Source organism: Euphorbia lathyris, chromosome 10 (assembly GCF_963576675.1).
Source record: "Euphorbia lathyris chromosome 10, ddEupLath1.1, whole genome shotgun sequence".
NCBI classification, from domain to species: domain Eukaryota; kingdom Viridiplantae; phylum Streptophyta; class Magnoliopsida; order Malpighiales; family Euphorbiaceae; genus Euphorbia; species Euphorbia lathyris.
In genome coordinates this window covers 44,275,509-44,286,405 of record NC_088919.1, presented here as the reverse complement: position 1 = coordinate 44,286,405, position 10,897 = coordinate 44,275,509, and the positions used below count along the sequence as shown (strand labels likewise).

Sequence of the window (10,897 nt, the reverse complement as noted above, 5' to 3'; positions counted from 1 at the left end):
ACAATATGGTCAAATTTGGTCATTATTACGCTTTTCCACTAGTCCTCAACATAAGGGGGAGAGGGGGGATAAAATATTAGGCGCAGAATTTAGGGGTTGAGAAAGAGAAATGGAGGGACCAAATAAAGAAATCTAGAGATGGTCCCCCTCCCTCCTCCAACCCCATGAGACCAACTCTGATAAAGGTCCCATCTTTGTTTGTATTTCTCTATTCCACTTAATTACCCTTTCAAATTTCATAGGAAGTGGAACAGAAACAAGTGTAAGTAAAAATAAAAAGTGGGAGTGAGTCCCCATGGAACTAAACTAATCACTCACTGTTTAAGTTATAATGCCATGTGCCGACCATGCCTCTCTTTTTGCAGTCAAATCAAAATTCACTGGAAAAGAAAAGAAAAGCACAAATTTTGATTTCAATTTGAATTGGAAAACACTCCAAACCCAAGAAACCAAAAAGCATTATTCTAATTGTAATAAAGATAAAGTTGCAGTTTGTTCTTTCTTTCATAGTAGTATAAATAAAGGAATTTGCAGAGTTTTGGAAGCTGAAATGACTAAATTCATACCTCTTTTTTAGAACCATGGGAGTCGGAGGACTCAAAAGAGCTGCGAGGAAAATGGTGGTGGCTGCTTGCGCCTCCTTCTCTTCTTCTACCTCCTCTTCCTCCTCCTCCTCTGCCTCTGTCAATGTAAGTTCTTCTCTGATTCTGAATTCATATACACACTCTGTATATATTTTCTGATTTTTTATTAAACAAACAGGAGTGGGATTCAACTCCACCAAGATCAAAGCAAACAGAATCAAGCAGAAGCTGCATCAACAGTGAAATTAGCATGCCTTCTAAGGTTTGCTTTCTGAAAAAACTCCAGTTCCACCATAACCGTTTCATTTACTTTTGGTATCCAATGCTTTCTACTTTTTCTGTCCTTTTCTTTTATTTTGTTTCTTAGCTCATATTCGGCCACACCACACAGTTCCACAATTAAAAGAAAAGAACACTTCATTTTAAAGATTTCCTCTTTCCTACTTCTGTAATGTGAATTACTTGACAAAGTTTTGAAAATCAATTATAGTGATTCTAAAAGAGTAGATTTTACCTCTACCTGCAAAAGAAAATTTAACTTCTAATGGGTGAGTTTCAAACCTCATTAATGAATATGCATTTTTTTCCCATTTTTTCCACTAACAGCAATTTCAAAACTTATTAGGGTGGCTAGAACATGAAATTTGACGTGATAAAAAAAAATCATTTTTCTTAGGTGAGGTTTAAAATGGCACATTCCAGTAAACATAGGGTTTAAAATTGCATTATTTTTATTCGTAAAAATTAAATTCATTCTTCCCAAATAACAATAAGACTTTGAAGAAATGTTTGACGTTTGTTTACCTTGTTGATTTGATGGAAGCAGAACATCTGCGCAATATGCCTGGAAGTTCTGACATACAGCACAGGAAACAGCCCAGGGCAGGCTATATTCACAGCTCAGTGTTGTCACTCATTTCACTTCGCCTGCATCTCATCCAATGTCCGGCATGGGAGTGTAACCTGTCCTATCTGCCGTGCCCATTGGACCCAACTTCCCCGTAACCTAAACCAACCCTGTCCCCTCTCTTGTAACCAAACTGACCCTGTTTTCCAAATCCTTGATGACTCCATAGCCAATTTCCGGGTCCACAGGCGCTCCTTCCTACGCTCTGCTCGCTACAATGATGATGACCCCATTGATACTGTCCCTGACCACACTCCTCATCATCCACGCCTCCACCTCTCTCTTGTCCCCTTACCTCCACCACCACCACCACCATCATTCTTTACCCATAGGAAACTTACTGCTGCTCCATATTCTTATCTCTGTGTAAAATTAACAAACCAAAGACCTATAGACTTGGTTTTGGTTGCAAGCCCCAGCGGGCCTCATTTGAGACTTGTCAAGCAATCCATGGCATTGGTTGTATTCTCCCTGCGGCCAGTTGATCGTTTAGCCATTGTCACTTACTCTCCATCGGCTGCCCGTGTTTTCCCCTTGAGACGCATGACTTCCTGCGGTAAGCGAACCGCGCTCCAAGTCATTGAGCGCCTTTTCTTTGTTGGGCAAGCAGATCCCACAGAAGGGGTTAACAAAGGAATTAAGATACTTGAAGATCGTGCTCACAAGAATCCACATACCTGTATCTTGCATCTATCTGATTGTCCAACATCATCATACCACACCATCAATATGCAACTGCCTATCCCAATTCATCGCTTTGGCTTGGGCACTTCAAATGGATTTGTCATTCATGAATTTGAAGAGTTCTTGATTCGACTACTCGGTGGTGTCATTACAGATGTCCAATTGAGAATTGGGGAAGGCAGGGTAATAAGGATTGGAGAGCTAAGAGGCAATGACGAAAAGAGAATTTTATTAGACTTAGGCAACCATGGTTCTGTTTGCGTAAAGTACAGCTATATGGAGGGTGGGGTGGATGAGTGCAGCATAACTGGAGAGAGACTGGTAAATTTAGAGGATAAAGGCGACACTGTTGCTCGGATGGAAAGCGAAGTGGACACTACTAGCGGGAGGACGAGCAGCGTGGAGAGTTGGGATTATCATGATCCTTACATGGCTAGAAGATGGGCTAAACATTTGCATACTTATAGACTTTGAATCAAGAGATCAATACATCACGATTCACAACAGTATCTATACACACAAACACACATTAATCACATCCACAAGAGATTCCAGTCGTCTATGAGCTTCCCAGTCATTATGCAGCAACAACCTATGAGTGCTTCAACAAAGTTTACATAAAGAATTGTACAATCATTCCTCAGGATGCAATACATAAATGAATTGCTTTTTTTTATATCACTCTAAGCTAATTAAAAGTTTTGGCATAAGCAAACAATAGTCAGCAAAAGACCCTCAATCATGTACTCTACCAAAAGCATTCAGTGTTATGGAGTTGAAAGTTTTACAAAATCATAAGTCTTTATCACTATATAATCACAGTATCTATTGCTGCAATTGAAACTGCAAGTTCAGATGAACAGCCATTCGCTTGTAACGATCAAGATGTAGACCGACCTAAGACAACTATGCAATTAGTCATGCAGACAATCATGTGTTGAGAAGTCGCTATACAGTAAAGATCCATTCTCAGAGTAGTGAAGAAGGTAATAGCAGTCATTACAGAAATAGCAGGGGTTATATGCGGTCCATTTGTCATCCACTGTCACTTTTGTGGCCCTGAAAATTTTGCAAATTTGACATTTCTGGACACGTAGCTTGACTTGGTACCTTACTATTGGATAAGCTGAACGATTCTGTGAATCCTCAGGATGAATCAATCTCATGTCTCTAATAACAATTGTATGCTTGCAGTCTCCCTGCAAAAAGGGCAAACAAACAAAAAATTGGTGAAGACATCTAAAAATTTGAACTACATTAAGCCATAGAAGATGCTGCCAAATATTGCATCCATAATTTCCAACAGGGTAAATGTGCAGATTTTCATACCTGATGGCAGTAGACGTATCCAGCACCAAGACGAAATCTCAAGTCACAAAACCGAGTCTTCCGCATTTCAACACGTCTGAATGGAGGCAACTGCGGACTCCGTACCTCACCTATGACCGCTTTCTGCTTTCTTTGCAACTCGCCACTTACAATGCACTCCCATTTTCTAAGAGCTTCATCTTTGGAGTTTCTGAGCCAATCGAATATAGGTTGACTGTAATCAATTGCAGATGGATCCCTCATATCGTTGCAGAACACATCCTACATTTGTGCATTCCAATATATTTTAGTGACAACAAACTATCTTCAGAATAAGTCAAAGAACAATGAGTACACCTTACTTCTATAAGAAAATACCCAGATGGATCATGTTGCCCTGCCTTTTGCATCACTTGGTCCGTCATGCAATAAATTTTGTCCCTTATTTCAGTCAATGGTTGTCTACCAAGGACCAATAACTCTTGTGCCTATAGAATAATTCCAAATTCAATAAATTGTATGTGCAGGAACAAAAGTAAAACGTTACATGAAAAACTATAGGAAAATGTAAGCAACACTAAATCAGAAACCTATATATATATATATATATATATATATATATATATGTTGTTCGTTATATATATATATATATATATATATATATATATATATATGTTGTTCGTTACTAAAAGTTCATTACGTCTCTAGCAGCAGTTCAATGATTTTGAAAGGCAAAACACACCAGAGCATGAGCAAAACATAACACTGAAATTAAAAGCCTGAACTATGCAACAAAGCTTGGAGATTAAAACACACCAGAGCATGAGCAAAACATAACACTGAAATTAAAAGCCTGAACTATGCAACAAAGCTTGGAGATTAAAACGTAAAACTCAATTGAACTCCTCAGCCTAAAATGGATATAGCTACCTGCCCATCTTATGAAAAAAACATCATATGATTCACACAAGCTATGAAAGCCAAAGTAAAGCAAAATTGATTAGCACTCTAATTTCAAACTTGTGCCTCCCCTGATTTCCTAGGAACTCTAAAAATATATCAAACTGTCTTCCATATATTCTCACAAATCAAACTGAGCTTAAAACCTTTGATAGTTGACCATACACTCATCAACCTCAGAAACTATGCAACGATACACCTTACCAAATGATATTTGCAACAAAAGTATCGTAGGTCAGCAAAGAGTAATCTGTGTAGATACTTTAGTTCAAAGTAAGAGGTTTATGATTATTTAATATCTTAATCTAGACTATCTAATCCTTTATAACTATCATGAATTCAGATTATCAAGAACCCAATGGACCTAAAAGCTTAAGTTGATAGGTAAGGCCAATAAATAGCTTTTATATACACACACCTAAATGCTCCTTAGGCTTTAAGTATGTACAATACAAGCTCATCCTACCATGTGCTGAAATTCCATTAATACATAAGTTCGCAAGGATTTGAATCCTCCACCACTTGGTTTAAGAGGCTCTGAATACAATGTCAAGGAACTATTTAACCCAAAAGCTTAAACTTGTAGGTACGACCAAATAATAGCTTTTATATATTATCTTTCACAAAGATAAATAGGAAGAATAATAGAAAATGGCATAGTGGGATAGTTATTAAAGGCGTAAGGGGGACCTGGAGCCTTGGCGGTAGGCGCAAAGAGCAAGCATGCGCCTAAGTGACACAACACAAGCCACAGTAGAGAATGAAAATGTACAAAAACCATAAAAGACGATGTTTAACATATAAGAAGTGATAAATTCTAAAACCAAAATGCAAGAAATACTAAATCATATTTATAATTTTAAATTTTAATCACGAATCAAGTGTTCAAACAAGTCCTCTGTACTGTATCACCTTTGAACCTAAGAATTAGATGGATCAACACCACTGAACCAAAAAATTGCCAAAAAAAGTCTGAAACAAGACCCAACTGTCCCTTTTCATGGCTAAAGAGTTCAGAGAGGAGAAATCAGAAATACTTTAAATAGTGATGGTGACAGCAAGGCTCTTGAAGAAATCATCAAACAGAAGAAACAAAGAAGACGCAAGCCTTGACTAAGAGATAGAGCAGAAAAATTATGTGAAAAAGCAAGGACTGAGCTGGCTTTTGTAGGAGCGCACATCTGTAGGAACAGGAAGTTTTGAAGGGTTAGAAAACCCATCCAAGTGGGATGTATCTGCTGAAAACAGGTCCCCAAACAGAGGAAATGTGTTCTTTATTTTCTATATTTAGATACACGAGCCCAAATATGTCTCATTATGGTTCCTAAGCATCTCTTTGTTTCTGATTGGGAAACTTTGAAACGCCAGCCAAATGGCATTTCCATGCTTCACAGTTAACTGCTAATGATATTAAAAGATAATTTATTCCATTCTTGCTATCCTACATCTCTAGTAATGATTGAATAATGGTGATCATAATTAAAAGGAAAGTAGAACCATCATGATCTTAATTTATAACAAAACAGAAATCAAAGATAATTTGTTTACAGTTTTAGCATCACCAAGAGAATCAAAAGCCATACCTTTGTCCATTGTTGTATGTTATGGTAAACCTCAATGCAAAGAACAACGTCAGGGTGCTGCACAGCTCTGTGTTCTTTAAGATCTGAGGGCTTCAGCTGGTGTTTATATGACAAAAGAGTACCAAAGAACAAAAACGAGCATTAAGAATAATAATCTAGACCACACTTGTAGAAAGAAGTAAAAGATAATTCTGAAGGCCACCTGTTTCCCAGAATTTGTAAACCTAAGACATTTCATCCCTTGAGTTTCCTCTGGGGCTGAAACAGAAGTCTTGCTGATCTTGCAACTAGCAAGGGACCAAAAAAAAAAAAAAAAGGCAATTGTAAGCAAAAGATAACAGGAGCTATATCAATCACACGGACTTACAAAATTTTGTATCTACAAACTTTAGTGAATGTAGTCTGGCAGTTGCCTTGTCTTGATCTTGCTTTTGCTTGATTTTTAAGACCTTCTCTGCCTTCACTAGACAACTCTCCTAGAAATTTCAAGAATAACAAGTACATCAATAGAACATAAGATCGGTGATCATGCACCACAAATGAGGGAAAATTTAGAAAATATTGTTCCTACATATATTCTACAGGGCATTAATATATGTTCATATTGTAACCTCCTTAATCTAAGCAACTGCAACTAATTTAGTCCTATGTGTGTCTACATGCAAAAATTAGTGGTTGCATTACACTTCTTCTCATCTTGAAAGCACAGCATTAAGGGAGGAAGTAAAAACCATAAAGCAAAAGCAAATAAGATAAATTTATTGTAGTAACATGAACAAATCATTGATCAAAATGAATGTCCGTAAAATTAGAAATCAACTGAAACTTTGCATACCATATCTTAATAAGATACTGTTAGCAGCAGTACCAACACATGGGTGAAAACTGAAAGTAGAAAGGGTAAAACATGTAACACACCTCAACAGCATGTTTAGAACTGGTTCCAGACTTGGATCCTTCTGATGATTTCAAACATCTTCTTCTCTTACTTGGCTTGGTATCAACAAGAGTCGCATCGCAGCAGTTCCCTTCATTAAGTAATTCCAAAGCAGTTGATGCTTCCCCTTCTCTTCCAGAACTTTCCAATTGTGAGTTACCATCGCTTGGCAAGCTAAGATCATTTTCTCCTCTAAGGACAAAAGGAACACCTTAGGACATAAATAGAAGGACTAGGAACAAAGAAAGAAAGATATAACATCCATTGCACAGTGAAGTATATTCCCAAACAAAGAGGATCCTTGAAATTCATGTTTGATGGATCTAGATCTTCACTGGTATGTAAGAAATGATGATAACCTAATCTCTCTGTAAGAATACATGCTAAGATGTGTACATACATGAAAAATGAAGAGGAGTTTATAAAAAAAAATCCAGCAAATTGTATGAATTTTGATAAAAGACAGCCTATGGCAGCAGTAAAATTTCAATGATGTGAATGGATACACAAAACGAAAGCACAAGGCAAATTTAATCGCAAGAAGCACCTAGGATTTGAGTGCTTTTGAGACGCCTTCAAGGAACTTTCCTTCTGCCTCACATCCTGAAGTCAGAAACCACAAAACATCAATAACAAAGATCCCCCAACAAAAAAAATAAAAATAAAATAAAAAAGACTGAAGCAATATACCTTCAAAGTTTCCTTCAAGGCCATGTCTACCAAATCCTCGTCACTGAACATTTTAAGCTCATCAACCCTGCCATGAATAATTTTTATAATTTGTAATAAATAGAAAGAAAGTCTTCACTAAATAATATAAATAAGCAAAACCATAGGAGGAGAAAAAGAAAATTTACAATATATCCTCGTCAGTGGACAATGAAGAAGAATCCACACACAGTTCAAGTTTCAATTCCTAAAGGAAAGGGACAGCAGCCAAATTTGTCAAACAGTATAAATGAAATCATACACAAGATAAAGAAGAAAAAATAGAGATGAAAAGAAAACCTCAAGTTCATGAAGAAGAGTAGATTCAAATTCAGGAACCCTAGTGAGTGGGCCTACAAAGTTGTTAATGTAAATAGGCCCTCCACGAACAATAGATGCGTTGATCACTCCATCTCCATCTCCAGATGTTGAACTCATCATCTAATAGCTAAGCAATAGTAAAGTAAACAATCAACACAGATGGAAATACGAATATATTACTGATATTCTGAAAACAGAACTTGGAGGAAAACCAGAAATAAAGCTAGAACAAATGGGCTTGACAGGGAAATCCAACCCTTGATCACAGGCTCTGATAACATGACATGAAACCGCTTGAACTAAAAACTTAAATGATAGTTAAGTCCCAATTCATATTAAGATAGGAAGAAAATGTGTTAAATAGGTCAATCTTGCCAGGACTCGAACCCTTCACACTTGGTCAAAGAGACTCTCATACCATGCCATTAATCCACTTAACTAAAAGATTAGCTATTAGCTGATAGTTAAGGCCCAACTCATATTCAAATCCCATCACTCTTTCAATTGAAGACTAAACTTTCCGATTAAAGGGTTTGGTTTCCACAAGAAGTTTAAGTCCACAAAGGAATGCAAACAAAAGCATTGGAAGCAAATGAAAATTCTTAACGTTAAGCAAAGCACAAACTAATTCAAACTTGCAGCTGAAAAGAAGTGAAATTGAACAAAAGAGTAACTTAAGGAAGGGAAAAAGAAAATACCTGGTGGCGGTGGCGGTGGCAGAATTGGGATTGGTGGTGCTCCTTGTGATCGGTGGTGGCAGAGCAGAGCTGCAATCGGCTTCAGTGAACTTCGGAGCTTCTATGGAAACTTGATTGTCGCCGGTGGAGATCGAGGGTAGCCGCCGTGGTCGGTGGCCGGTGAAATGTTTATAAGGCAATATATGATCGAAATGGTCAAGACTTTTGAGCATATTTATAGCAACTCGGAACGCTGCGTTTTAAGAGTAAATCTAGGGATAAGGGCAAATTTGTTTCTGGTTCAAATTTAACCCTAACATTTTTAACCTGTCAATTTTATTCTATGTTACTTAAAAGGCATAATATCCATTAAGCTCCCTAAACTAAGGTTTCAAAATCAATTAAGATCCAAAATTATCAAAATCATCAATCAGGTCCCTCAATTAAGCAAAAATCACCAATTGAATCCTCATTCTAAACAGAAATCATCAATTGAGGCCTCATCGAAAATCATTCTGTTGAACAGTTTCAGACCATCTTCCTCAAGCTCATTTTGAACCGCACAGAGATGATTACAGTCTATATCAAATAGTCACAGTTTCTGATTTTAGGATAGGATAGAGATTCAATTGATGGTTTTTGCTTAATTCATGGACTTGATTGCTAATTTTAATAATTTAAAGTCCTAATTAAATTTGAAGCTTTAGTTTAGTGGTCCAAATTGATGTAATGCCTACTTAAAATTTAAAAAATCAAGTTTAATTCTTATTTAATTGTCATATCGAACTTTCCAAACATCAATTACATATAACATATTTAATGTGTCACTAACAAAGTTACAAAAACATATATTAAAATACTAATAGCTAAGTCTATCACATACAAGTTAATCATAAAAGAAATTTACCAATGGCTCTAAAATGTTTATTGTGTTACTAACTATAGGAATGATCTAGTCCCGAGACATTATCTCTAAATAGTGCCTTTAATTATCGTATTCTTTATTTGTGATCTGTTCACGTTTGATGGGTTGACGATCCAACTAAGTGAAACAGTGAGGCGATAAGATACTAATCTAGATGTCCCTGGTTTGTTGTCATCGTGGGAACAATAACAAACAACAGACTATATGTTCATTTGTTGTGATGATGTTTCATCGGTTGCATGCACTAGATGTCAAAACAAAGGCATACACTATGCCATTTTTCCTTTCACATGACACAATATACATGACAAAGATTTGTTTTCGTATCGTCTGATTGTTTTTCGTGACAGTATATTAAAATTCTGTTATCTTAAAGCGTAAGTTTAAATCAACTCAATTTCGTTGTGGCCTTCCGATGACACAAGTCTGTCATTTATAAAAAGCGCGCGTTTAAGTCAAAATTTACATAATCATTAGATGACGGTCGTTATAAATAACTGTCATCGTTTGCGGAAAACATAAAAACCGGCAATGAAATTTTCACTTACGCAGCCAACGAAAACTTATCGCGCTCAATCTGTTTGACTGAAATTTCAGCTCATATATAAACCCCTCTCTCATTCCAAATCCCTAACTAGGTTTCGTGCAGCTCGTCTTCATCTCTCACACCCCTCTCCTTGGCTATCTTCGGCCGGTTGCTTACTGGGTTAAAACTAGGTAATGGTAAGCCATAATTACTTCGTTCCTAGATGTATTAGAGTTTCATTGTTTCTTACAATTCCTTTTCCTCATCTGGTTTACTAATTGTATGTTGATTTCAGCAGCTGGAAACGATATCTATTATATCGTTGAAAAGGTTAGATCTCTGGTCTTTATCTTTTTTAACCTAGGGCAATATATAGTTCGTGATGCTGACATATGTAAATATTGCTCTTTTTAGTTGCAGGGATAGTACGCAAGAGTGCTGAAGTATATGGGACGGCTGATGGAAGAGATGGTTTCATGCCTACAACGTATGGGAAGATTTCTTTAACTTGTTGAGTACATATATTGTTATGTTGGTTGCATGTATGATGTGGTTGTATGCCTTAGTTAGACATGAGTATGTCATAAAGGGTTGTGTATAGGAATTGTCATGTACTGAATTCATTTGGGATAAACTATGGTTGTGTATGTGTATTGCTATGAAGCTTATGGTTGACGTTCTGTTTAGGGAGCTAGAACTAACTATGAGTATGTCTATCAATATGCTTAATGCTACTTTGTATATGCCTTGAGTACAGTGAATGTGTATCGTGTCACT

The 10,897-nt window shown here is 36.7% G+C and overlaps 2 protein-coding genes and 1 long non-coding RNA gene across 4 annotated transcripts; 1 reads left to right on the top strand and 2 right to left on the bottom strand.

Moving 5' to 3' along the window:
* Positions 1 to 248: 248 nt before the first annotated feature.
* Positions 249 to 1,527, bottom strand: LOC136208913 (uncharacterized). Its single transcript, XR_010677321.1, has 3 exons — positions 1,389 to 1,527; positions 567 to 707; positions 249 to 380 (listed from the first exon to the last, which is right to left on the bottom strand). It is a non-coding gene; the product is annotated as an uncharacterized lncRNA (long non-coding RNA).
* On the top strand, positions 582 to 2,735 carry LOC136208912 (E3 ubiquitin-protein ligase WAV3-like). The gene is made up of 3 exons (XM_066000204.1): positions 582 to 689; positions 763 to 846; positions 1,411 to 2,735. Exons 1-3 carry the CDS (start codon positions 582 to 584, stop codon positions 2,647 to 2,649), a joined length of 1,431 nt encoding a protein of 476 aa, XP_065856276.1. The 3' UTR covers positions 2,650 to 2,735.
* A 95-nt stretch (positions 2,736 to 2,830) lies between these two features.
* On the bottom strand, positions 2,831 to 8,855 carry LOC136208911 (snRNA-activating protein complex subunit). 2 transcript variants are annotated; one of them, XM_066000202.1, is made up of 12 exons: positions 8,691 to 8,855; positions 7,972 to 8,119; positions 7,821 to 7,879; positions 7,654 to 7,720; positions 7,511 to 7,566; positions 6,945 to 7,155; positions 6,414 to 6,502; positions 6,229 to 6,313; positions 6,027 to 6,122; positions 3,846 to 3,971; positions 3,505 to 3,765; positions 2,831 to 3,374 (listed from the first exon to the last, which is right to left on the bottom strand). In XM_066000202.1, the coding sequence occupies exons 2-12, from the start codon at positions 8,110 to 8,112 to the stop codon at positions 3,090 to 3,092; spliced, it is 1,476 nt and encodes a 491-aa protein (XP_065856274.1). In that variant the 5' UTR covers positions 8,113 to 8,119; positions 8,691 to 8,855; the 3' UTR covers positions 2,831 to 3,089. The 2 variants fall into 2 exon arrangements, with proteins under 2 accessions (XP_065856274.1, XP_065856275.1); XM_066000203.1 differs by lacking the exon at positions 8,691 to 8,855 and adding an exon at positions 8,249 to 8,289.
* Positions 8,856 to 10,897: the final 2,042 nt, after the last annotated feature.

What these genes read in the sequence shown, in the direction of transcription:
- LOC136208911 (XM_066000202.1), bottom strand. Translation starts at nt 8,112, where the DNA reads ATGATGAGTTCAACATCTGGAGATGGAGATGGAGTGATCAACGCATCT. An exon ending in CTCTTCTTCATGAACTTGAG is followed by an intron (nt 7,880 to 7,971) that starts GTTTTCTTTTCA and finishes CCTTTCCTTTAG; the next exon opens with GAATTGAAACTTGAACTGTG. An exon ending in CTGGGTATTTTCTTATAGAA is followed by an intron (nt 3,766 to 3,845) that starts GTAAGGTGTACT and finishes GCACAAATGTAG; the next exon opens with GATGTGTTCTGCAACGATAT.
- LOC136208912 (XM_066000204.1), top strand. Translation starts at nt 582, where the DNA reads ATGGGAGTCGGAGGACTCAAAAGAGCTGCGAGGAAAATGGTGGTGGCT. An exon ending in CCTCCTCTGCCTCTGTCAAT is followed by an intron (nt 690 to 762) that starts GTAAGTTCTTCT and finishes TTAAACAAACAG; the next exon opens with GAGTGGGATTCAACTCCACC. An exon ending in AAATTAGCATGCCTTCTAAG is followed by an intron (nt 847 to 1,410) that starts GTTTGCTTTCTG and finishes TGATGGAAGCAG; the next exon opens with AACATCTGCGCAATATGCCT.